We start from the raw sequence: 27,720 nt of genomic DNA on the forward strand, positions 1-27,720 counted from the left end.
GGGTACAGGAGGAAAAAAGCAACCAGCTGGAGGGGCTGGATGAATAGTTTAGCACTGTGGATTGATTTTAGAGACCCTGGACATTTGTTGCTGAGAGCTACAGAAAATAATCTTCCTATATATCTGTATCTGGGCTTCACTGCTCAAGAATAAGCGGATCTTGGGATAATTCACTCCTGGGATATAAACATAAATTATAATGAAAATAGCATTGATTTTTTTTTTTAATTCTAGAATTTCTCTAGCCAAAGGATCTAGTTGCTGTTATGCGCTAGCTCCAAGAAGGCCAACAGAAAAGTAATCATTTGACACATTTTGAATGCAAGGGATGAGCTTCGTACCATGGGAAAGAGCAAGGTCCTGGGGTCACGGTGAAATGGGAAGTTCTATATTCTCATGAAAGGAAAAGGTCATGAGAAGAATCACTGTTGGAAAACCCCGAAGATGGATCAAACCAGCTCTACATGCTTTATCATCTTGCTTGGGGCCAGAGGGGCAGGCATTCTTATATAAAAAAAATCACCTGAGCTGTCATGTCATCTTCATTCTTATCAGTGATCCCTGCTCACAAAACCTATTCTTGAGGCAAGTGATGTGACCACCTTATTTAATATAAAGGATATTCCCTGATAGCCCAGTCTGAGTTTCTCAACCTGGAGCCTTAGATCCCTTTCTCACAACTCCTCTGGCAGTGATCTTATTTTCTTTAATGGAGACAGAGCTTGGATGTAGGCTGGTCATACCCATGGTATCTTTAGGCTGCTACCTTGCAAATAGATGTCCAGTAGAGCAAGCTTATTAGTCTAAGCTTAGCACAAAATACAAACTCCACCTGACAAAATACTAGTGGCACTGGGCTCCTCCACAGTAGGACTAGGTTCTCCTATAGATAGTACCTACTGTGCATCGGATGAGGTAAACTCTAAAGCCTTTCACCATACAGTATCTCCCTGAGGTAGGGATATTAGATGTAATTGGGGTTCAAGTTATACTTATATCCCAGCCCCTACTCATAGGCTAGCTGTGGACCCTGTTCCCCCTTGAGAATCACAGAAAACAGCTGTCACCAGAGGCCAGTTCTGAGTCTGATCTCACTGAGAATGAAAGCTATAGTGATACTAAGGTGAAGGAAAATGAGGAGAAATTGAGGCTATCTTTGGTCAGGAAAATCACTGTGGTGATGTAGTTGAGAACCCGCAGGTCTGGGAATGAGGGAAGCCAGGGTTTCCCACGAAGACATTCATGGCCGGATCTATGAAAGGTTGGAAAACACCATCACCCCTCACCAAAGCCATTCCTTCCAAGATGAGGAAATCCCACGCCCAGGGCTGTGATGGGTATTAAATTAGATACCTCAGAGGACAAATCCGAGACGTCAGCACCCAGCCATGGCTCAGCGGGGGCCACACTGGGCAGCCGTTCTGTAGCCAGTGTCACCGTGGGAGGATTCCTGAGACTCCTACATGGCGGGCTGGCGAGAGGATGATCAGGTAGACATGAAACTTCAATGGGAAAACAAAGCACAGCACAGGGACAAGAGATCTTCACTGGTGCACACCTTATTCCTTGATACATCGAGGTTCCAGAAAGCAAGCAGCGGGGCATCCTGTGGTCTGATGCCCTGCATGGGAATTCAAGGCCCAGGGGCCTAGGGCCCTCGGATACACGGTGTGTCCTAAGCAGGGTGGGGGCCCTGGGCTTGCTTGACTACTCACACCCCACCTGCTGTCCGTTTCCCCCAGTGAGCTGTCTCCTGGTTAGTCTCAGCAGCAGGCCCCTGGTCTCCACTCCCAAGTGCGATCTCTGCACTCAGAGGGAAGTTCTGGGAATCTGCCTGTGTTTGCCTGTGGCGGCCGCACAAATGATCGCACTGTGTCTGGTGGTTTTCACAGAACGTCTGTCTAATGAACTTTACATCACTGTCTGTGAGCACCGACCCGCCAGTTACTTCCTCTTCAGGAAGAAGGGATTCGGGACTTGCAAATCTATTATCCTATAAGGAACAATTGGGCTTTCAGGGATTTGTTTCCCTCTTATGGTGACAGTGGATAAATAAACTGGTGACACCGGTCTGCCCGTTGTATTTCATTGCATCTGTTTTTGAGTCACACTAGAAGCAAATTCACTTTTTATGTGAGTCCCTGGAGAACCAGTGTTCTTTTTGGAAAGAGATAAGGTAGAACATATTGTTGTGTGTGTGGTGTGTGTGTGTTACTTGGGATTGACTTCAGGTAACTTCTGTAGTTATTTCTCAGATAGATTTCTGTGCTCTTCCTCACCCTTGCTATTCAGTCCTCTCACTTCTGCAACCTGGATAGCCGAGATTAGGGGATGTATTACTATGGCTGGCCTAATAGCACACATTTGAATGTCTACTTTGTCAAAGGTCAGAATCCTTAAACTGGGTTATTCTTTGCACCTCACTTCTCAAAACTACCAGTTTAACTGGTTTAGAAAGCCTGTTATTGTTATTGGTGCATAGTCTCAACTCTTATTCTTGGGTTAGAAAACTGAAATACTACCTATCTATATAACCTGTTAAACAGACTTTTAAGACAAAAAAGTTAGACTCAAGAAAGGCAAGTGTTTTGAGACTATATATTTATATGTGTGTCTGTGTGTGTACAAAGGACTTATGATGATACTAATTCCCTTTCCCTGTTATTTTATCATTTGTTGTGAATTGATCTTTAATTGGCATATAGATATTGTATTGTGCCATCTAATTTATATAACATGATTACAGAATCTGTATCAGAAGGTTGTAGATAAATAACATCTGATTTTTTAGTGCTGCAAAACTCCTTCAAGCCATTTCAATGTGAACTGATGTAAAATGTACTTCTACACATCTATTCATTCTTAGATAAATATCATGCAGATTGGTTACAATTTAATCTCTCTTAAGTATGTATTACAGGATTGTGTTTTAAGAGGGTTCTTTGTTAAATTTTTGATTCTCTGACTCATCTCCCAGTACAAGAATCCTGACTGACATTTCTCTCCTGTCATCAGTCTTCAGTGATCTCTTATCTACTTCTAAATGGCTAGTTTCTATTTTTGTGGGACATGGAAACATGTCAAATTATCAAGAATTTGTGTTAATGACTCCTTGATTAGAATATAAACATTAAAGAGAATTGAATGTCTCTGAGTCATCACAGAAATGCCAAGGTCTATAACCTTGTGAATTTGGTGAAGGATTTTCACAGGAGCTAGTTAGATGAATTTGCTAATATGATTTTAGTAGATGAGGTAGCAATTAACATAAGATTCTCAACATTAAAATGATCTGAATGTCACATCAGAGATCCTCTTTGATCTTGGAAAGCCTCTTTAAATCCCACCGAAACATGTGGAATTGAGTAATAATCTACGTCTCCAGCAGGTGATTATGTTTCTCAACTATAGGTTCCCATAGGTGCTAAGCAGTCAAAAATTAGCTTTCATGAACAATATTAAATATCATGCTGGAACTATGATTTTGTTTATTCATTCACTTAATCTGAAAAGTTGATTTTCTTGTATTAATATCAGTCATGACATGTAGGAATTTCAGAACAAAAGATAACTAACCTCATTTTGAGGAGGTCATATTAACTCCCCCATGTCAATTGTCAATTATTCACTGGATGGGTCTGGGAGAAGATGGCACAGATGATTAGACAAACGCCTGATCCCAAAAGCAATGATTTGCACGGCCTCTCCTCCCACTATGTATGGTTGCAGTTAAAAATTTCAATCACCCAAATCAGTGTAAAAAGCACTGAACTTGCATCCTGTCCTATAATCTCCTTTTGTTTTTCTAATCTCTGGTCCAGTGTTTCACAGAAAGTGCACTGTCTTCTCTACAGTCCCTGGTCCTCAAAAGCCACCTGGTTCCCAAGATCTTTTGAAAGTTCAGGTTCTTTCTTCTGATCACTAGAATCTGTTCGTGGTCTCAAACTGCCCACACATCCAGCTCCAGGAACGTGTTGTCTATTCTTGCCATTGCTAGTGGAGACAGGATTGCTCCTACAGCATGGATTCTTGGTCCCAGCTTTAGTGGTTCTTCATGTTGCATTTTGGTTGTTCTGACTTATAGGACCCTCCTGTGGCTATATTAGGGGAGGATCTTTCCAGAAGCTTGCATTTATCTTACATACATTCTCCTTGCCATTCCTTGCTCTTCTTCCACTGTGGAGTGTCTTTATAGAGAGACTGGGGAAATGGACAAACCTAGATATATTCATGTCTTTCTGAGTCTTTTGTATAAGATGTGCACACACATCCTAATTTTTTTATTCTGTGTGTGTGTGTGTGTGTGTGTGTGTGTGTGTGTGTGTGTGTGAAAACACTGCAGCTTGATCTCAGAATCTTTCATTTTTGCTCAGATTGTTTTTCTTCAAAATTAGCACTCTACACCTTGAGCCACACCATTACTTCTAACCTTTTAAATTAGAAATAAGGTTGACTCTGATTTGTCTACTCAGGCTGGCTTTGAACATCCATCCTCAGATCTCAGCCTCCTAAGTAGCTAGAATTACTGGCATGAGCTATCAGCACCCGGCTCACCCAGCAACTTTTGAAGCTCAGAGCCTAGTACTGACCATAGAGCACTGACTATTAAAGTTCAAAATGCCTTCTTTTCTTGAAAGCAGGATAGAATTTACTTTATCTGTTTAATTATCATTTATTGTTATTATAAAGGTGATGTACCTAGGAGTTGCAGCTATATAAGTCAGTTAATGAGTACATTTCTTTCTGACCAGAGTGACTTCTTCCCTTATTTTCTCCCAGTTTTCTCCCTCCCAACCTCCCTCCCCGACACGTTGTATAGTTTATTTTCAACCTTGTGTCTAGTGAGTATCGCCGCTGCATGTGTTCACCCTTTGTCCCACCATTTCTGTGTTCCCCTTTGCCCTCCCCAAAATAGATATGCCTTCTTTTTATTATTATTCATTTACTTTATTGTTATGATAGAGGTGATGCACAGGAGGATTACAACGAATGAGTCAGGTGATGAGTACATTTCCTTTCGTACAGTGTCTTCTGTCCCCTCTTTCTCTTCCAGCCCTCTGTCCTGTCTCCGCCCATGAATTGTATAGTTCATGTTCATCAATGTCCAGTGAACTCTGCTGCTGCAATTCTTCATCCTTTTCCCCCTCGAGTTCTGTACCCGAGCCCCCCTTTCCAAAGGTGTACTCTTGAATACATCAGAATCATCAAAAACTAAAAAAGAAGAGGGAAAAAAAGAGAGTGGCCTTTGTTTCCATATCTTGGAGTTCATTTCAATAGGCATATTATTTTACACACACATGAAGAGGTGCTTAGGCATTGTGTCTTTGTGTTTCTCTCCTAAGAGTATCCTCTTTTGGTCTCCCTGTGTGCGTATCTCACATCCTGTATAATTTATCTTATCCCAGTTATTGTAGGCCTAATTTCTGCATATCAGAGAGAACATGGGTCGCTTGTCTCTCTGAGCATGGATTTCCTTACCAAGATATGGACACAGCCAAGATGCCCCACAACAGCTGAGTGGCGACAAAAAATGTGGTACCTATACACAAAGGAATTTTCCCAGTCGGGGGACTGGATCTCTGCTGCCTCACTCAGCCTAACATTTAGAGATGGAGCCTGCTGTGAATGAATCCTCTTTCCACCACTAACCCTGCAAATAATGAGAGGGCTCCCTCACACACCTCATTTTCATTCAGCTCACATTTCTTCACATTTCTTCTTGCTGTATGGTACATGAGGGTATCAAGAGGAAATGTGTTTAATTCTGGGCGGAATGGAGCCAGGCAGAGGGCTAGCAAGTGGAGAATGCAGAAGTATCTGAGCAAAACTGTTTTTATAATGGCTGTGAGCCATAATTATTTGAGCTGTGTGTCATTTCTTTCTCATTAACTCCAGCATGCAATGGCCTCAAAAATAGGAGTTACAGCCTTTCGGTATTGAGAAAGTCTGTTGGGTTAGGCAGTTAATGAAAAGGAATTCCTGAGCCAGTAGAGTTAGTACATATGCATCTTCTTCACAACCATCCTGGTAAACAAAGTGCTCTGCTAAGCAATGTAAGTGTTATAAATGAGATGTTCACAGCCATTTTAATAGTCATAAGAAAGGGCTGTTGAATGACTTACCAAGTGTCATCCGACAAGTTAAAATGGAATATTGCCTTCCTTACAATGAGCTAATTCTACTGGAGCTTCTCAACTCCCCCCCACACCCTCAAGGAGAAATATGGGCACTGAAAACACTTTTATGGTCTTACAACATGCACCATGCCATCATCATTTTTCTACAGGATGTGCTTACAAGATAAATATAAACACCACATAAAAACCCAGATAAAAACTTTCTGGAGAGACTTCTACCCTTGCCTTCCTGTTTGCACTGATGGGAGATCCAGGGTTGTACACCCACAGGGGAGCTACACGCATCCTCACCTTCACCATGTGTTCTATCGCTTGCTTCCTGTAACACAGCCATGGATGTGCCTCAGACGGAGCCTGCGTCTACCTGTGGGAAGTTTACCCATGGAAGAAGCAAAGACTTCACAAGCATGAAGTAGAACTAGGCTGGTAGATGTTTTTGCTTGTGGGTTAGTCTTCCTTTTGTCCTTCCTTCCTTCCTTCCTTCCTTCCTTCCTTCCTTCCTTCCTTCCTTCCTTCCTTCCTTCCTTCCCCGAACCCACCTCTCTCTCTCTCTCTCTCTCTCTCTCTCTCTCTCTCTCTCTCTCTCTCTCTCTCTCTCTCTCTCTCTCTCTCTCTCTCTCTCTCTCTCTCTCTCTCTCTCTCTCTCTCTCTCTCTCTCTCTCTCTCTCTCTCTCTCTCTCTCTCTCTCTCTCTCTCTCTCTCTCTCTCTCTCTCTCTCTCTCTCTCTCTCTCTCTCCCCTTTCTTTGTGCCAGTACTGGGCTTGAACTCAGGGCCCAGGCACTTATCCTTTAGCTATTCCACTGAAGGCTAGCACGTTACTACTAGAGCCACACCTCTACTTCCAGCTTCTTTTTGGTGGTTCATTGGAGAGAAGAGTCTCACAGAGTCTCCTGCTTGGGTTGGTTGGCTTCAAACTATGATCCTCAGAACTCAGCCTTCTGAGTAGCTCAGATTACAGGCAGAAACTACCAGTGCCCAGCTTGGTGGAGGTATTAGTACTCCATGGCTTTATGTGCCAACTCCTGGTTGATTTTTGCAGTACTGAGTCTTGAACCCAGGGCATTGTGCATTCCAGGCAAATGGTCCACCCCTTAAGCCACACCTTAGGTTCTTTTGTTTTTGAGATATAATCCCCCTAAATTTGCCCAGGCTGGCCTGGAACTCTGGATCCTCCTGCCTCCAACTCCTACATAGCTGGTATGGTGGGCATGCAGCACCATTTCCGGCCCTTAAGGGCCACCTGGGTAAGCATCCTTGATGGTGGTGCCTGTGATAAAAATAAAAAGGCATGCCTCTCCAAAGTCCCTGCTGGAACTCCCCCGTCATGCTCACCTCCAGCATTATTCTTTCTTCACCTTGGACATTGTTTGCCTGGTGAATCTTCTATTGTCCTATCATCACCTTGACCCCATATCAACCTTTGTGAGCCAGAGAAGGCGGGCATTCTCCACAGATCACCCACACACACCCTTTTAAAGGTGAAGACAAAACCTCAGCCCTGAAAGGCACTTTGGGACTTACCCAACAGCATGGCCACCAATGAGAGAAGAAAAGCATCAGAATTAAATCATACCAGGCATTCTGCCACACATTTCACTCTCAGCAAACGGGTGTTTGGAGCAAGGGAACAAGGCGAGTAAACTTAGTTGGCTAGAGACTGCAGGAGAAATCTTCCTAGCGTTCACAGGATTTCCGATCCCCACGCTGGCAGCACAGGATACACCCTAAAGCAGCTCTATTAAATAAACACAAGTGGTCATTAGTACCGTGAACGAGACCAACAAAAGCTTGCAGTAGAAAAATAGCAGTCAACCATTTTGTTTTCTGGCATGCAGAGTCAGTGGACATCACCACAAGAGCCCAGCGTGTCTGTGAGAGGTCATTCCTGACATCAGGATGCCTGTGGAATGGCCTTAGCTTACACGTTCATTTCTCCAAGTGCTCTCCCTCCTCCGCTCTGTTCTAAGACTCAGAGAAGCTGAACATTGACTCGGTATTTCTCTTGTGGAGCTAACTTTCTTCTTCTGTTCTTTATTTTGTTTTTTTTTAAAGAACATTATTATCTTTAAGTAATGGTACACACGAGTTGAAATATCACAAGGTAGTTTATGAACACAGTCTGTGATGTTCAGGGTCATCCTTCTCCACTTTCTTACCCCTTCCCTCTCTTCCCTCTCCATCTCTCCCCTCACTCTTTCTAATTTAGTAGGATATACATTGGATTCCTGTCTGTATCCTCTTTCCCTACTCTTGTTCATTCATCCACATCTTCCCCCTAGACCCCACCCCTTTAGAATATCTGCTTCATGGTGTTTATTATGCTGAGCTTTGATTTAAGGAATGATGCTTTCTGAGTTCTCCCTTGAATCTGCTACATTTCAGTTAATACATTTGTGTGCACTTATACACCACCTGATGTGTTTACTTATAAGTTTATAAACTGAATCTATCTTCCACATAAAGGGAAAACATGCATACTTTGTCTTTCTGGTCCTGACTCACCTCATGTAATATAATTTTTTTTGGGGGGGGGGTCCGGTCATGGGGTCTGAACTCTGGGCCTGGGTGCTGTCCCTCAGCTCATCAGCACAAGGCTAGAGCTCTACCACTTGAGCCACCTTCCCAGCCCCTATAATTTTTTTTTCTAACCATCCCTTTGCTTCTGGGCACTTAGGCTCATAAGTACCTTTAGTAAAATAAGTTGGATGATGAAGCTAGCAACAAGACCCTATTTTCTCCTTCCTGAACTCAAAAGAGGTGTTTCTTCAGGTTGCTCTTCTAGCCTTCGTTGTATATCAACAAAATGCCAGTTAAGAACTTTTTTATAGGAACAATATGGGACACAAACTCCGTGTCTCTTAGGTAACACGATCACACGACAAGGAAACAGCTTCCTGAGTGTGAAATTCTCTGAGTCTTTCTCCTTCTCTCGGCTGCCACCACCCTGGACATGAACAGAGGCCCTAACCCTTGTGGAGACAGAATGAAAAAGCAGAGCACTGCAAAAGAATACACTGAGGGGAACACATACAAGGCCCGGTAGTGGCAGTTATAAACTGAGATTCCAAAGCAGGAAGTGGCTGAAGCCAAAGCGGGCAGTTCACCCGGAAGGAAAAGATTATATTGCATTGTAAGAGCCAAGTGCTTTTCCCCTTGAGAAAATACTACGGCATTCCTGCCCAAGTGCCAGACAACTTTGTGACTAATGGCCACATGTTGGAATTAAGTTTTTAAGGCACAACAAAAACAAAGAAAAAGAAAGCAAAGTTAATAGGTGAAGTGGAAAAAAATCCCTCTGCGGCTAGAAGTGTACCAAAAAAAAAAAAAAATCACTAGAACAAGTAGTGTCCGGACTTCGGATGTCTGCCAGCCTGACTATTCATGCGACTGGATAACTCCAGATCAGACTGTATATCCATTCCTTCTTACTTTTCTTAGACAAGTTTGCAACTGAAGATGTGTTACAGAATTTTAAACACTCGAAATTGATAGTATTTTTAGGGTACACAATGAAACTTCTGTTATTCTCGATATTCCGGGCATTTCAGTGGCCACACGTTCATAGAAAGACTGGTAAAATCCTCAGTGGGCCTCAGGCCTTTAAGGGGTAGAGTTCTGTGGCTCTCATCTTTCATTTCTTTAAAGGAATTCGTCCTACCACAGGGCTTTTGTACCATTTGTCCTACTCGTAATTCTTCTTCCTCTCTGCAACTCAACCGCTGGCTAGTTAATGAGTTAACTCATTCTTGATATCTTGGGGCACATCTCTCTGGGAAGGCCTCTACCAAGGGTTGTGACTGAGGGAGAAATGACTGTTCTTAAAAGCCAAATCTCACTCCTCTGACAAGGGAAATATCATGTGTGTCCGAAACTCTAGGAGTGTGCCCCACGCCTTCCCTTCCCCAAGAACAGCCTTGTGGATGGTTTTGCTCTGTCACTTATTCCTTCTTTGATGGCCACGGTGTATGTGTTCTTCTATTAAAACATAGACTACAAGGAATTAGCTTCTTCCTGTCTTACGTTAACAGCTCACAAGTTAAGGCCTTTTTATGATACCACCCAGTTTGTGATATGCCTTTCTCCACCCCAGCCTGGGACACTGATGGCTGACATTGGTAAGTCTAGCTACTCAGTGTTCTGAGACCTGGAAGATCATGTTACAAAGCACAGGTTCATGAGTTACCAGCTCCAAGGCAGATAGCAAAAAGCCAGGCTGGAGGTGTGGCCCAGCCAGTAAGAGCAGCACCAAATTAGCAAGTAAGCTGAATAAGCATGAGGCTGTGAGGTAAAACCCTAGTAGAGTCCCACACGGACGAAAAGTAATCTAGATTTAAAAGAAATAAACTCTCCTCCTTGGATTTTTAGAAATCACAAGCTGTCTATTATTAAGTGTACTGGAATGTTTGCTTTGGTTTTGTTGTATAGTGGTACCAGAGCTTGAAATAAGGACTTGAGTACTGTCCCTGAGCTTTTTCCCTCAAGACTAACACTCTACCATTTCTGCCATAGCTCCACTTCTGGCTATTTGGTGATTAATTAGTGATTAGAGTCTTCAGAACTTCCCTGCCTGGGCTGGTTTCAAACTATGATCTTTACATCTCAGCCTCCTGAATGGCTAGGATTATAGGCATGAGCCACTGGCACCAGGGTTACTTGATTATTTACATTGATTTTCCGTCGTTGTGTTGGCCAAGTATTTACTTTTATACCTTCCAAACTTTGTCGATTTATATAAATCACATTAGGAATAATCCGAGGACCTATTAGCCTCTCTGGTTTTTGTCTTACTTGTTGTTTTGATTACTTCCTTGGGACAAATTTCTAGACATTGTGAAATGGAGTCGTGGTGAAAGCCAAGGATGTTGAAGTCCATTTGTCTTAAATGAATTTCAGTTCCTACCTCAAACTAGCTGTGAAGTCTAAGCTCAGGACTTTGTCCTCTGTGTTGGTTTTCTAGTTGATAAAAACCCTGGGATAATTATCCTGTTTATCTAATGAGGTTACATTTTGATGGATATTTTAAGAAAAGGTGATAAATGAATTGGTACATGTCACACGTGTTCAGTGGAATGCCGAGGCCTCGGGAAGCCTCTGAGAAGTGATCGTAGCACGTACATTATCTACTTTGGTCATTAGTCATTCAAATGGGATCAATAATATTTTTAGACGATGGAAAATATATCTCCAAGTTAGCTTCTGAAAGCAGAAAACTAATTTATTCCGCCTCTGGCACCACTGCTAAAATGTTACCTCTGTTTTGATTTGTATTTCTTGGAAAACATGCGAGATTGAATATTTTTTCCATATGTTTAGGTACTGATTTATCCGTGTTATGAGATGTGCTTCAGAGCCTCTAAATTGTTTTCCCATCCCTCGTGCCATGTGGCCGCCCCTCCAGCTCAGCCGCACTGGCGGCGCTGCTGGTATTTACAGCCTGCCGAAGAGAACGGAAAAGCAAAGTTCTTAGTTTTGTTAAGTGGCTGGCCCAAGCAAGTAACATCTGACAGAGCCAAGTAGCACGTTCCTGGCCTGAATAGGTCAATGCCATATTTAAAAAATAATAATAAGCTCGATGATGCCTAATTTTCTTTGTAAACATTTACACCCTTAGAAGAATACAATTGAAAGATCCGTAAAACTCCTTTCTTTAGCCTGTTAGGGAAACAAGAAAGAAACCTTCACTCTGGGCAGTGGTGTGTAATCCTAGCTAATCAGTTAGGAGGCTGAGATCTAAGGATCAAGTTTCAACAGGACAAATTTGACTTTATCTCCAATTAAGCAGCAGAAAAACAAAAACAAAAACAAAGTTTTAGAAGTACAAGTATGGCTGGAGTGTTAAGAGGGGTCAGCCTGGAGGGGGAAAAGCCAAGCAAGCAAGCCCTTGAAGCCTTGAGTTCAAGTCCCAGTACCTGAACAAAAATAAACAAAGAAATGGAAAAGAAACCTTTACCTCCTTCCGCGATTTATTTAATCGCCAAAGAAACAGAGGCAGCTGTGGACGTGGAGGAAGCTGTGGCTTTGAAAAGGATAGTTTAGTGATGGTAGCCGGTATAATACTTTAAAGTAGGAAACAGCCTTGGCCCTCACACAGGCAGGAAGATGTCATCCATCGTGTGGGTGAGGTGTTTCACCTACCTGAAAATCTGCCTGAGCGGAACGCTTCCCTCGTGAGATCCTGGACAGGTGCCCTAGCTCCCTTGTCCGTCAGGCACACGAAAGAACGCCCACCACCGACATTCTGCAAAGAGTACAGACCAAGCTAAGTGAGGGTCTATTACACAGAGGGAAAGGGAGCACAAAGGCTGGTGATAGCAAGTGTGGAGTAGCCCTCATCCACTGCTATGGGAATAGGAAAATGGGGGACGCTGCTGGCAACTTTCAGTAAAGTGAACCATGATCGAGGCGGCCATGCACAACTCTACTCCTACGCGTCTATCCGGCATTCTAACAATGTGTCCTAGGGGACTAGAGTTCACAACAGCTTCATTTGTCAGAGCCTTCCTGCAGACAGTCCTCTGTGGGTCTGCCTTGTTTTGTGCTTATCTCACAAGCAGAGGTGCAAGCACCAGTACTGATTATCTTTCCAAGATGTTTGTGTAGCAAATAGCCTTGAAGATGTAGATAGCAAAGCCCTGTGGGATAGGGGGCAAGATTTATTCACGGACTGTCCTGTGACAAAGATAGTAACTCCTGTGGAGCTAAGGCCCTGTAGCTTTTTACCTGAAGTCCAGCATGCAAGGTTCAGTTTCCTGAGGCTCAGATGCTGATGATTGTAACAGGAGCCCATTATGTCTATACCACTGGACCATTGTTCATCAGCGCATGGCTGGGGGCCAGGTTCCCAGTGCAGACATGATGGTTCTTCTTACACTGCTTGGCTCTCCCCAAGAGTGCTACATACTCAAAACATTCACAGAACTGGAATGCTAACTTGTCATATTCCTCTCCACTCAGGACAACCCTCCTCCCAAACTAGAAATAGCCAAGCTATTCCTCAGAAGGAAAATGAATAATCGAATTCTAATGCATCCATTTATTAGAATACGGCCTATCAACAACAATGAATTCGCGGTGCACGCAAGATGACCTATAAATCTCAACAATGCTTTGTGGAGTGAGAGAAGGTAGACCCAGGATATGTATGATCTCATTATTTGATTTTTAAAAAAAATTGTGCAAACTGTTTCTGAGTTTTTATAATAAAGGCTAGGGCTCGATCACTTGAGCCACAGTGCCACTTCTGGCATTTTGGTGGTTAATTCAAGATAAGAGCCTCATGAACTTTCCTTCCTAGGCTAACTTTGAGCCATGATTCTCAGGGCTCAGCCTCCTGAATAGCTAAGATTACAGGCATAAGCCATTGGGGCCTGGCTTATTGAAAATTTTAAAATAAAAATTAGAGGTTGCTTGCTAATGAGAAGCACATGAAAAAAATGAGGGTGACAAAAATATTAGGTCTGATATATATTGAAAAACTACCGTTCAGAAGTGACCTTTTGGCTATTTCAAATATTCACATCTCAGATTGGGAGTCCAACAGCTGGAATCCAATTCCCCAGCTAGCCCTGGCTCTCTGTGTCGCTTAGGGTTAGTTATTTAAGCCAAACCTCAGTTTCTTCTCTTGTAAAATGTCAGCAATGGCAATAGCAGCTAGGGAGGAAAATGATCACAAAGATCAGATAAGAAAATGTGTGTGATGTAGACTAGAGTAGCTTTTGGAGTGTAGAGAGGATTGTACAAATGTTGGTTCTTGCTGCAATTCTTTCTAATCCTGTCTTTGTGTACCAGACAACCCAAAGTTGTTAGTTACATGAGAAAGGATAGATACATTTGGACCAAGGTAGAAACAACCCCCCCATATCAACAGAGAGAGCAATTAACAAGAGTAAACTATGAAGAAAGCCATATCTTTGTTTAGAAACAAGATACACAGGACTCTGTTGAACTGTGTAGCGTTCACCCTGCTTTTGACCATGGAGAAAGTCCTCCATTGCGTCTCCTTTGACATATGTGAACAAGAGAGAGGGGGTACAACATCTCTCTATTCCATTTCTTGCCCTGTGTGCACTGTACCTGGACGATGTCTGCTACCCCCTGTATACACTTGATTATTCACTGCAGGTGTTTTTATCTGCACTTACCTGGAAATTGAAAATGGAATTGCAGACTAGAACAGCTGGAAGTGAAAATTACATAGCCCTCCAGGAAACATCCCGGTTACAAAATGGGCAGAAATAAGGTGTTTTGGCTATACAAATGTTCCCCCTTGATGGAATTCTTTTCTTTTTTTTAATTTGCAAATGAAATTGTGACTCTTTTTAAGCCCATAACAGACTGACTACTCATTGTTTCCTATGAAGAATATTTTTTATAATAATGATTCCATTGCCATCAACTTTTGGCAATCTAAGGTGGAAAAAAGAAATTGGTAAGCCCTTCGGTCATTTTGCTTTGTTGTTTGGCTTCTCTGCCAGCATTTCATGCAGTTGTTCTTCATGTTCACCTTTCTACCCAAGCAAAGGTAGAGGAGGGTGCAGTAGTGGTTCTCAAAGCCATCCATTCTCTCCTGTGGGACAGAGCCATAACGGAACATTCAGTGAGGAGAGGTAAATGTCAACAAGACCTCTTGATTTAGGTGAACTTGGAGATGGACTCCGGACACCACACAAAAGCTGAAAGCGGATTGGTTCCATATCTTAGCTATGGTAAATAAGGCTGCAATAAACATAGTTGTGCTGGTAGCTTTAGTGTGGCCTTGTTTGTGACCATTTGGGTAAATGCCCAAAAATGGGATTGCTGGGTCATAGGGGAGCTCTATATGGAGTCTTTTGAGGAACCTCCATACTGCTTTCCAAAGTGGTTGAACAAGTTTATACTCCCACTAACAATGCAATAGGATGTCCTTAAGTAGATGAATGGATCAAGAAAATATGGTGTATATATATAAATATGGTGTATATATATATATATATATATATATATATATATATATATATATATATAATGGAATTCTATGCCTCCATCAGAAAGAATGACATTGCCTCATTTGTTAGGAAAAGGAAAGACTTGGAAAAATTATATTAAGTGAAGTAAGTCAGGCCCAAAGAAACATAGGTCCCATGGTTTCTCTTATTTATAATAACTAGTATAAGTCTAGGACAAGCAGTAAAGGTCGAAAGCTATGTATATATGACCATATAAGATGATGTTAAGTGAAATGAACCCCAAGATATGGACACAAGTGTTTTTTTTCTTTCTTACTATTGTATCTATAATGCACTATATGATTTTTTTTGTTTCTTTGGTATGTTCCTCCCCCACGGTACAACCCGTTTTCACTGTATTTGATTCCAGTGCCCTGCATCTTATATATACATTTTTCTAATTTGGGGAGGGGAAGGGAAATAACAAGATGCTTAAATAGGGATACAGGTTGACCCATTGTAACAATGAGATGCACAAGAACCTCTGTTGAAAATGAACTTTACAACTTCAGGCATGGAGAGGGGATGGGGGTGAGAGGAGGAGTTGGGGAGGTGGGAGGGAAGGGAGGGTAGAGGAAAAACAAAGGAGGAAACGCTTGATAGGAAATGTACTCATTACCTTACTCATGTAACTGTAACCCCTCTACACAGTATCTTTACAATATAAAATACATAACTTTTTAAAAAGCTGAAAACAGAAAGAACTAAAAAGGGAAACCCATCAGTCCATTGCTTTCCATGTATGTAGGCACCATTTGATTCATGGTGTATAATGTACAATGAAGTAATAAAGACACAGGAAATAGGTGGAAAATTGAGACATGATAGTATAACCCAGGAAGGTCTTTGCAGGTTGATAAAACCATGAAATATGTATCACACCAGACATAGCCCCCAGAAAGTCTACAATAAACACAGTGCCCAGACCTTGTGCTGCCAAGACCCACGGAGAACGGATTCCTCCCATTTCTTCCCATTTGATTCCCACTCATCCCCCTCTACAAATTAAGGAACTGCAGCACTACAGATTTTCTGACTCATCCCTGTCCTTCTGACTTTCCCACTAAGGATGATTTTGTACAAGGCTATGGAACTCTAAATGTATAGTATGGTCAGTATGAAAGATGGCACTGAAGTCAAAACTGTAAACACCAAAGCCTGTTTTACCATTAATATTCATCTTCTAAAGGCAAATGCACACCCATGAGGTCTGACCCAATCGTTATTTCTTTATTTTAAAAAATGGAGGCAATTAGACCGGCATCTAAATCACACCTGCTGTGTAAGTATAGTATTTTCCAAACCTTGCACAATTTCCTAATATTCTACGATATGACTTCCCACCACATCCTCAGCCCCTGAAGCCTTTTTTTACCCCAAATCTTGACAGTGTGTTACAACTAAAATATGTCCCTATAAACATTCATAAAACCTGGGCCATGGTGGCACACACCTGTAATCCCAGCTAGTCTAGAAGCTGAGATCTGAGGATCATGGTTAGAAGTCAGCCCAGGCAGGAAAGGCTGTGAGACTCTTATCTACTATTACCAAGTGGAACTGTGTCTTAATTGGCAGAGCACTAGCTTTGAGCAGAAAAGCTAAGGAACAACGCCCAGGTCCTGAATTCAAATCTTGTTTCTGGCACACACACACACACACACACACACACACACACACACACAATATTTATTTTCACTTTAATTAGTCTCTATCATTTACAATACATTCAAATATTAATTTTTCAGTTAATTATACACATCATTACTGAAAATTTTAATGTCAAGAGATACCTTTTCTATTCAATAAAATAGATGCACTGGGACCCAAGGTTTAAAAGCAACAGCAAGCATCTTGTCCACTCAGCAGCCATGCAAATATGTTATGAAGGTGCTGTTGGCACTAAGCATGCATAGCTCAGGAGAGTGCTTTCCAAAGCAAACACCTTCCACTGCCATTTGGAAGTCAAATAATGATTATAATTCTTCATTCCCTTAGAAACATCTGGTCAGCTATGGACCAGTGGTTCAAGTTTTCTGCACTCTCCTGGCATCTCTGCTTCAGTGTTCAGGAACAATGGCTGTTTGGTTTCCATGCTGCCCCCACCCATGTCTTTATTTTATTAAAAAAAATTTACTGCCAGGTTATGGTTACATAAGTAAGGTAGTAAGTACCTGGAGCTGCAGGTGTGGCTCAAGTGGTAGAGCACCAGTCTTGAGAGAAAAAGCCAAGCAAGAGCACCAGATCCTGAGTTCAAGCCCCAGTACCAGTGTAAAAACCAAGTCAGAGTGTCTATGTTAATAGTATCATGTCCTTATTTCCTTTATTTCCTGTGCCTTTTCCCCCCTCTGGTTTGCCTGCATTATGTCTTTTAATTAACGGAAGAAGATTCTCTGAGAATGCAGCATGTGAGTGGACACAGGAAACAGGTCCTCCAAATACAAACCCTCCCCACAGATGAAACATTAGGAATTCTGACAGCGAATGCATGGATGGATTATGTACTGCAGCTGGCGCTGTGTTCCACAGAAGGTTAGGAGAGTGTGCACTTTGAAGATAAATATTAGACTCTGGGTAAAAGTGACAGTGGAACAGAAAATTGGGAGAGGTGAGAAGGTGAGCGGCGTCTAGGCTGGGGAAGTAAAGCATAATTCTTTGGAGTTCTCATTTTCCTCAAAACCTCAGACTTTCTCAGGGGAGAGGAACTGAAGAGGATGGAATCATGAATAAAATCTCATATCATCAGACAGATTGGAAGGATGACTCATTAACTGAGAATTCATTGAAAAGTCTTCTTTAAACATCTGACTTCCAGCTGTGCTGTTAAAAATACTTCACATCTCATTTGTGCATGTCTATATACGTGTATGTGTGCAGTATATGTGTTCTTTGTATGCGGTGTGCTTCATATTTGTCTTTTACAAAGTGGTAAAGTTGGAGACTGAGTAAGAAGTGGTGATCATGTAAATCTATAAAATATTGAGTATCGAGTTTTAAGTCGTGCTTAAGCCAGTTAGTAGATCACAAAATAATAAACATAGATAGAATGATTTTATTCTGGCTTGGGTAACAGACAGCTCAGGTGTTGCTACCCCAGACGCTGTTGTCACAGATATGCTGTGTAATTTTACAAAATCACCGGCATAATTGCAGTGTGTGGGAATGAGACTGGGAGGTTTGGGTACAATTGGCGAGCAAGGTGACGTTCTCAGAAGTTTCCCAGGAGACCCTGACTGGCTAGGCTGGCATCAGCAGATGTCCCTGCTGTTACAGCCCCTGGGGGAAACCATGGCTTTGTGAAAGCAGAATTAACTCCCAAGAACTCTGGGGAGATGCAAAAACTCCATTCTGTTGGTGGCCACCAGTATCTGCCCGTAGTCAGATTTGTTAGGAGAGTGGCCATTGACTCTGGAACTGGAAAATACTTGTGTCTGCCACACTGGGACCATGAGGCCTCATTGTATCTTGGCCATTCTTGGTAAATGAACTTGCCACTTGTGATTTTCTTCATGTAAGGCAACAGTTTCTTAAGTTCTATGAAGTTGACGATTTAAGTCCCATCTTGTCTTACTATGCTAATGTATCTGATGACTCTCCAAGAGACAGGCAGAAAGACTGCAGTGTTTCTCAAGTAATAAAGTATTTTTATTATTGGAAACAGCTCAATTATCTTACAAAACGTTCTTTGTGAGATGAATATCTTTATTGATACAGTTTAGAACCTGCTGTCCTGAATTATTAGACTGAATTCATTTTATAGTATAAATTTTATAGTGGTCATAATACCTCCAGTATTGTCTCTCTCTTTTTTTTTGCAGTGCTATAAAAGGAAACTTCTGTAGAATGTCATGTCACAAAATTAATATCAAACATGAGTGGTCTTATAAAGTAAGTGAAATGGTAATGTTAGACTAGTAAACAGCAAAGTATAGTCAAAGGTAATGCTAAGGTCTACTTAGTGAACTTGCTATAAGGTTTGTTTAATCTTGCTTTGTGTCCATAATTCCTTTAATAGAAAGCTATAATGTAATAAAATAAACAGGCCCAACAAAACCAGGAATAGCTTTTATATTCACAAAGAAAATCAATGGGAAGATACACAGAAAAAAATGTAGAATAGCAAAAGGAAATAGAACAGTACAGCTGAACTATACAACACTAAAAAACTTAAAATCCTCCTGTAGGATGCAAAAGCAGACCGTAGACTGGGGGGGAAAAAGGGGAGAAATGGATAAAAGACTGACCTACATGAAGATTTTTATCTTAGCTAAATGTAAGATAGAAACACAAAACAGATTTAATGAATGTACAACTAAATTGTTTGACCATTTTTCATCCTTAGCTAGATGCTAAAGCTAAAAGCTCATTTCAGAAAAAAATCAAGAATTCCTAAAATGAGTAATTATGGGGATAAGTAGAATCTTTACTAGATACTTAAGTTATCAAGCCTTTATAATTGACACATTGGTGTTAGCCCATGAAGAAAAAAATTGAATAAACACTTTAATAATATGGAATTTATATGGATTCAAATTCATATGGTATTATATCTAATAAAAAGACAGAAACTAAATTCAGAGAAGTAGAAGTATACTATATATTACAAATTCAATATACTGTGGTTATAATTAGGATGGCTTTAGGGATATAGGTAATTCTGAATTATTCTTCAAGTTACTGAGTAAATTTCACTGCCAGTGGATGAAATATTGAGTCTAAAAGCTAACATTATGCAATTCTGTAAGAAAACATCAAAGAATCTAATACTCTTGGAGTGGGGTCATCTGTTGAATGTGTGTGTGTGTGTGTGTGTGTGTGTGTGTGTGTGTGTGTGTGTGTGTGTGTGTGTGTGTGTGGTCTGTGTCAATTCTCAAGGCTACATATTCTCTCTCAGCTTTCAAGGCTGGCACTTTAACAACTGAGCTGTGTCTCCATCTCTGGCTTTTTTCCTAGCTAATTGGAGATAGGATTCTCATAGACTTTCTATGCAGGCTAACTTTGAACTAAATTCCTCAGGTCTCAGCCTCCTGAGTAGTTAGGATTACAGATATGAGCCCACTGGTTGCCTAGCACAAATGAACAGGGCATTTTTTTTTCTAATGATGACTCAGACTCCAGAAGATGTAGGAGAACAATAAATTTGTTAGAGAGCAATTTATGTAAAACAATTTCATTTTGGAAAAAAAGATTGCTTGAAGAAAGTGAAGAAAAATGACAATCCAGGAAGGGAGTATTTCAATTTTAACTTCAAAGAATTTATCTAATAAATAGTTTTTAAAATAGAGAAGTTAAACATTTTATAACAGTTGACTAGATTATCAATACTTCACCAAAAAGGAAAGCAATTTACAGATTTCCACATACAACAACATCCAGCCCCCACCTGTGAAAAATACAAATAACAGTGCAAAGCAGCAACATTTCTCCCAAATCTGATGAATGCAAAGCAAATTTAACAGTGAATTCTATTATAGAAATTGTAGGGAAATTAATATTCATACCAATTGCAGCTACTAGGACTGCAAAATAGTGCAACCCTGAGCACATTAGAAGGGGGCAGTTACTAAGGTAGAGCGGAAGTACAGATGAATTTACCCTTGAACAAAATACTCTCACTTTCAGAATCTATCTCCAAAATGTGCAAACAAACAAAAGAAACACTGAAAAAGTAATACCCTCATGGTGCATTTTAGATTACTTGTTAGATGTGGCTGTTATACTGTTTGCATGGTATAGAATAAAGCAAATAAACAGTCATGACACTATCTTAAAGCAGTGGCATTTTATTGAGCATGATAGTATATACCTGTAATCCTGTAAACTCTCAGGAAACTGAGGCAGTAGGATCTCAAATTCCAGACTAGCTGGGGCTATTAGACAGGGAGACCCTCTCTCAGAATGAATAAGAGAAATAAATAACATAAGACAAAACAACATTTAAAGAGCAGTGCTATTCTTTAAAGAGAAAAGTAGGTAAACGTGGAGATTAGGGACTTAAATTGAAAGTAGCAATGAGTGTAGCATGAATCCTTCCAAAGCCATAGAGCTCTGGCTCCAGTGAGCATACATTTGATTGGTATTTAACTGATTCATGTCTGGAACACCGAACATCTGGAATGTGGGATATTAATATCTGTTCTCCAAGGGAAAAGCTCAAGCATCAGTACATGTGGTGAACTCTGGGTTTCTCTAGTGGAGATTACAGTTTATGTTGCAATGTGAAATGTCCCGAACAAAGAGCCTTGTGTACAGGAGCCTACAGATGGTTTTAACACAGTGGGCATGAAGGACCCATGTGTGTATTTTCAGAGTGAGGGGTTGGGGTGGTGGAATTACTACTGCTGCGTTCCCTGTTACGAATGTGGCCCTCTAAAATGATCTGAGGAAATACCACTGTACAAGAGAAATGCAATCTGTGGGTAATTGTTCTTTATCGGGGACAAAGGGTCAAAAAAGAATCTTACTTAATGAATGCACGGTTGAACTCAAGGGTTGTGTAGTTATCCGCGAGATGACAAGTCTTGTGTCCAGTACTGAAGATACAAGGGAAATAAGAGAAAACTGGGAACACGGTGAAAGGGCATAAAAATTCAGCTCTGTCTCCTCATTCATGTTGTATCGGAGATTTGAAATGTGGGAGATTGAGGAACTGAATGGAGAAAGCACTGGGGTTGGGTCATAGAGAAAGAATTATGTAGTGACATATCAAAGCAAAGAGGAAGGGCATTTTAACAAAACCAAGCAAAAAACAAAAACCAAAACATGGTCCAAGATAAATAAATGAACAAAAAATCAAAACCAAAAAACCCAAAGTCAAGGAACTGAGAACCATGTGGCCTCTGGGGTCTGAATCACCCAAGCTCTCATTGCTGCTCTCTCTATAAATGTTTTACTCTTTCTATAAGACTCAGTTTCCCCACGAGGAAAACGAGAATAAATAATAAGGAGACTCACAAAAGCAAAGGTGAAAATTGAAGTCCACGTGTATGTAGTGTTTTCAACCCACTGTGGGCTCTTGGTGTAAGCTGCTGGCGTTATGAAGCAGATGGGCACAAAACCCAGTGTCTGTCAGTGTCGGGGGAAGGGATCCGGGCCTTATTGTGTAAGTAAGTGGGGAGCCGCTGAAGGAACGTGAGTGTGAGAGATGGGGTGCTAGGCTGTGCAGCTTGCAAAGATGAGCTTAGAAGAAGGAATTGCTATTGGATCTGGCATTGCGTCTTGACAGAAGATGAAGACATCGTGTATAGGGCATCAGTAGAGCATCCCAAACTGTTCAGTGTTTCAGAGAGAGAATTGACAGGACTTGGCTATTTACTCGAATGTGTGTGTGTGTGTGTGTGTGTGTGTGTGTGTATGAGAGAGAGAGAATAAGAGCAAGTAGTGAATAAGAGACAGAGAGATAGAAATAGGGAGAAAGACAAATAAGAGGAAAGACAAAGAATAAGAGTAATAGAAAGAGCCAAAGAATAAGAGTAGGAGTAAGAAGAGTTAGAAGGGACTCCAGGGCCCTAGACTCCACCTTGAAGACAGGTGGAGACTAGTAAACAAACAGTCATGAGTCAGGTCTGGAATGTCATATGATACCTACCATTTTCCTGTTGGTCTTTCTAACACACACAAGCTTTGAGGATGTAAATATGGCAGTTCAGGGTCCGGACCGCCCCCCCCCAATACCCAGATCCTACGGAAATGCAATGTTTGGAGTTACTACAAAAGCTGTCGCTGTGGTCGTGGGAAGGACATTTTCCAGTGCATATCTAGTCAGCCAGAAAGGTTCCTGCCGTGTGCTCCAAACTAAAATACTACAAACAAAACACTTTCACAGGAGAAACTTCCTAAAGCCCTGCGGCTTGTGAGCTCATCTTCCCAGAGGCTCGCTTTTCGTTATGCATGATTGAAAGGAGGTGGGGATTCAGGCCTGCTCCTCAAACACCAATCTGTCTATGTGTGTATGTGTGTGTGTTTCTGGTTTTTCGTGTGCAGGGCAGGAGAGAATTGGCAAAGATTCCAACTATGAGCAGGAGGGGAAAGTTCAGTTCGTGATCGACGCCGTGTACGCCATGGCCCACGCCCTTCACCACATGAACAAGGACCTCTGTGCTGATTATCGTGGCTTGTGCCCGGAGATGGAGCACGCCGGGGGTAAGAAGCTGTTGAAGTATATCCGCAACGTGAACTTCAATGGTGAGTCTCCCAACATCCTGCACTCTGTGGACAAACTGCTAGTGTTAAACCAGACTACTTGGAGTCCACTTCTTCTTGGTCTTAGAGAATCTGTTAATACATCAAGCCAGTTTTTCTAGAAGGAAATAGGCATCCACTTCTTTTAAGCCCAAATTTTCACTAAGTTATGTACACTTTGCCATTCTGGTGGTTGTGTTCCATACTCCAGAGATGTGTGACCATCCTTACATATTTGGGGTGAGAATGATCCTGACAATTCTCTCCTGATTTCTTCTTGCACACCATGATTATAGACCGCTGGTGGTTCAGGGGTTGTCTCATTGCTAGGAGCGAGCAAAGTACATCTGTCATTCCAGCCATCGAGAGGCTGAGACCTGGTAAAAAGCAGGCTTAAGGCCAGCCATATCTATGTACTGAATTCAAAGCCACCCTTGGTTGTTCAGTGAGATCTTAATTCACATAGTCTCAGTAGACTGTCTTGTCCATGAATAAGGAGACAGAGGTTCTGAGCTTTAGAGTAGGCACAGGGCTGGTATATACACATATATGACATGATCACTATATGCCAATACCTTCATCCGGTGGCTTACTGAATCTTTAGAACATCATGGTGACCTGCACATTATGATTTTCTCCCATTTCTAGAGCTAGGGAAACTAAGCCACAGAGAAATGAACAAACACCTTGTCCTGAGCCATGCAGCTTGGGTAGAAGGTAAGAAGACAAGAAGATCCTTTCCTGTTACTCTATTTCTTATGAGTCTGGCTTCTTCAATTTGCATCACTTTTTATTACCACAAATTTAATTGTACAAAGGCGTTCCTTTGTGATATTTGTATATAAGTGCATGTACTGTTCTCTGATCGAATTCACTCCATTTTCCTCTTTCTTAATACCCTCTCCTCCCCCCCCCCTTTTCAATAGTTTTTACTGAGTTTGATTATGTTGGGGTGTGTGTGTGTGTGTGTGTGTGTGTGTGTGTGTGTGTGTGTGTGTGTGTGTGTGTGTGTGTGTGTGTGTGTGTGTGTGTGTGTGTGTGTGTGTGTGTGTGTGGTACAAGTACTTCTGTCATTTTCATCTCCCATCCCTGGCTGTTACCCTCTTCTTTTCTCCACCCTCCTTCCCCTGGTTCTTCATCCTAAACATTCATCTTTAAGTGACAGGGAGCAAGACTCTTCTCCTCATTACTGGGGGCCATGCTTAGTTAGATCAGAACTTCTGTGAGGCACACAGGCCCAGTCAGCCATTCTCTCTTGGACATCGTGCTTGGTAGTCCACATCGGCTTTCTCTGAGGACTCTTTTTCTTTAGTGGGGAGACCTTTGGTTCCTGGAGTGTTTCAGCACTCATCAATGGTAGGACTCAAATTTTACACAACCAAGAATGTTTTCCCCGTTTAGTCAGAGGATTCCATAAGTGGATAACGCTTAGAGCATAATAAAAGACCTGCAAAAGTCATTCTGTTTCCTCATTTTTACAGAAAGAAGAGGAAATAGAAATAAAATTTGCCCTAGGCCTCACCACTTACAAATGTCAGAGAAAGATGTGAAACTCAGGCCTGTCTCCTGTTCACTGTAAGAAGTTAGTCCTCTTTTCGCATATTTTAGGATGATTTCTGATTCTTTTTTTTTTCTTTGTCTCAATAAGCTTGATTGTAGTCCTCAGTTACATTAGTAAGAAATTCCATTTAGCTCTAGGAGCTTTCTCCACATCAGTAGAATACAATTTAATAACTCTGACCTTCACATTGACTTGAAGCATCAATTTAAGAAATGATAATAGAAAGTCCTAAAAGCATTACCACAACGTCACCAAGTATTTAACTACCTCTTATGAATGGAGTGGGGAAATGGCCCATTTACTCTCCATCAGTCGCAGGCCACCTTTTCCTGCATCTCAAATGAATGCGAAAAATCTCTAGCCTAAATTGGCTCTACTTATCTCTCTTTTAGCTCGTCTGGCCAGATGGCAACACTTCCAAATGTAACTTGATCAGATTCAGTGTCTTGGCTAAGATCTAAAATAAGTACAATGGGATGTGTTTTATGTAAAAGTGTTCCCATACCTAGATCTACTGATTTCCAGAAAAGAAATGGAGGGGAGGCTTATGTTGCAAGGACAGAGCAGCTCCCAGTTCCCTCTGCAAGAGAGAATGTCAGCTTTCCATCTTAGAGAGGTGACATCCAGGCTCCCTTCTTCTAAGTCTGTGTGAATCTAGGACTCCTTTGGAAGTGATGTTATTCAGATACTAAAGCATAAAAGGCAGAGGTCCCAGGCCCCAGCCAAGAATCTTCCTGAAAACCCCAAGCAACTCCCAGCCACGTGTCCTCCAGGCTGATGGGGCTCATGTGGTAGCACCAGAGAGACTCTCTCCTCTGCTGCCCCGACCAAACTGTGAGCATCCCGTCCTTCTTGTTACAGCACTGAGATTTAGGAGGCTTGTTGAGCACGTATGGATGCTGCAAGTCTAGATGCTGTGCATGCTATGTCAGACAAACTGCCAACTTCTGTCATCAGAGCAATCTACGTCCCAACCCTTTTGTGTTTAGAAGGAAAGCTCTTTCATTCCCATCTTCCCATGTGGGAGAGATTGCAGACTTACGTGCTGCCCATCCCCTGCTCCGGCTACCAAATAACCAAGTGTTCCAGTCTTTCCTATCTTAATATGTCTGCATTCTGGTCCTAATAATACCTTTTGTAAGGAAATCCTCTCCTGTTTCTATACTTTTTTTTTTTTTTTTTTACAATTTTTGGCCTTGATCTTTTTTTAAAAAAAAATTTTTTGGACATAGAATTTATCGAACACAAGGCTTCCTTTCTCCTTTTCAAGAATTGCAGGGATACTCTTAAAAAGGGAGTTGTAGGGGAGGAAACAAAAACATGGAAATAATAAGCCAGTTGCAATATAGAATCCATTGAGGTCAAAGCCACACAATAAGCTATGAGAACTCATCACTTAAATAAAGTATTCAGCTCTACATCTTTCATATTTTTTATCATGAACTTTAATGAGAATGGAAAGGGCATGACAAGAATCATTTCTCTCCCAAAGCCTGTAAGAAAGGAGAGAAATTGTGTGATGGGTCTATTCTGATGAATATTTAGCTCGTGCGGGTGAGAGAGATCTTTTGGAGCCCCAGGCCTCCAAGAATACTTTTTCCTCTTCTCTCAAAGATTATGAAAAGTTTGAATCATTACTTAATGAATAGAAGCCATAGAATTTATGGCAAAGTACAACACGAATTCCAGTATGCAACATGTAGGAGAAGAAAAGTCACTGAATATTAATGTCCCCCCTGCTCACGATCAGGATTCCTGTTTCTTGCTAATGACCTGCAGAGTCCACATTTCCTTTTGTAGACTCAGAAAGTTTGCTAACAGCAGAAAGCCAGTCCTGGAAGCTTTCTGTTGCTATCAATGTCACTTTTGTTGCTGTTTGTTTTCTCCATGCGCTGAGAAGGTATGTATTCACCCACACAGAGGGCTTAAGACCTCTGTGGTGATGGGGTGGGTGCTTTCGGGTCCATGGGGATGTAGTCTCTCATTAACATGGAGAAAATGAAACGGTGACTTTGGCCACATGCAGGTGTAGCCATAGACCCAACATAGCATTCCCAGGTGCTTAACTCCCACTCCCAACATGAGCTGTGGTCTCCGTGTTGTAAAACACAGTCTTTCTACCAATGGGCAAATCTGCACTAGATACGAGATTGGCGGACTGACCAAGACGTGAGATCAGATGACTGAAGGCTTGTACACTGCCTGGGTAAACATTAACAAACTAACAAACAACAACCTTTTATCATAGCCGTTTTGTTCAGATCAAATGTGAGAGTCATTACAATCTAAGTAAGCATTCACGAAGCAAGAAGTGCAGAACTGTACCTATCATACACTCCATTCCAAACAATCATAACTCCAGCCCTCTCAGAAAGGTAGTGATGAGGTCATAGAATGAGGCTGAGCAACTTGCTAAGTTAGCTGGTAACCTGGTATTGATACCCATTCTAGAAGATTCCAAACCCATGGCTAAGCATTATTGTTGTCTCAGTGCTTGAGTGACTGGGACGCGTGGACCTCTGTATGCTTTGTCACCTGTGAAGTAGATGCACCTGTGGCTCCTTCCACCTCCCATTCACCTGCACCAGACTATTCTGTGGTTCCTTTGTCACTGTTGCTCAGACCAAGACAAACAGATGACTTCTGGTCTTTGTGTATGATTTGGTAATTGTTCTTTCTTCTAATCAACACATTTATGTATGTATTTTATATATATATATACATGTATTTGTGTATATATATATATACTCTGTAAATGTAGTTATCTTTAAAATTAACTTTGATGCTTAATTGTATCAAAATAATTGGTTACACTTTAAGCTGGACATTACAAGAAGGATTAAGAAATAAAAGTGTTTA

General features: G+C 41.4%; 1 protein-coding gene across 6 annotated transcripts in view; it reads left to right on the forward strand.

Moving 5' to 3' along the window:
- Grm7 (glutamate metabotropic receptor 7) overlaps positions 1 to 27,720 on the forward strand; it is a 597,974-nt gene that overhangs the window by 368,700 nt on the left and 201,554 nt on the right. For all 6 annotated transcript variants that reach the window (XR_011371182.1, XR_011371183.1, XR_011371184.1 and 3 more), the window contains exon 6: positions 23,103 to 23,303. Coding sequence is in view for 3 of the 6 variants with exons in the window: in XM_070019004.1 (XP_069875105.1) it covers positions 23,103 to 23,303 (201 nt within the window). In the remaining 3 variants the exon portion in view is untranslated. The remainder of the gene's footprint in view (positions 1 to 23,102; positions 23,304 to 27,720) is intronic.

Source organism: Dipodomys merriami, unplaced genomic scaffold, assembly GCF_024711535.1.
Source record: "Dipodomys merriami isolate MVZ:Mamm:240054 unplaced genomic scaffold, mDipMer1.0.p SCAF_13, whole genome shotgun sequence".
NCBI classification, from domain to species: Eukaryota; Metazoa; Chordata; class Mammalia; order Rodentia; family Heteromyidae; genus Dipodomys; species Dipodomys merriami.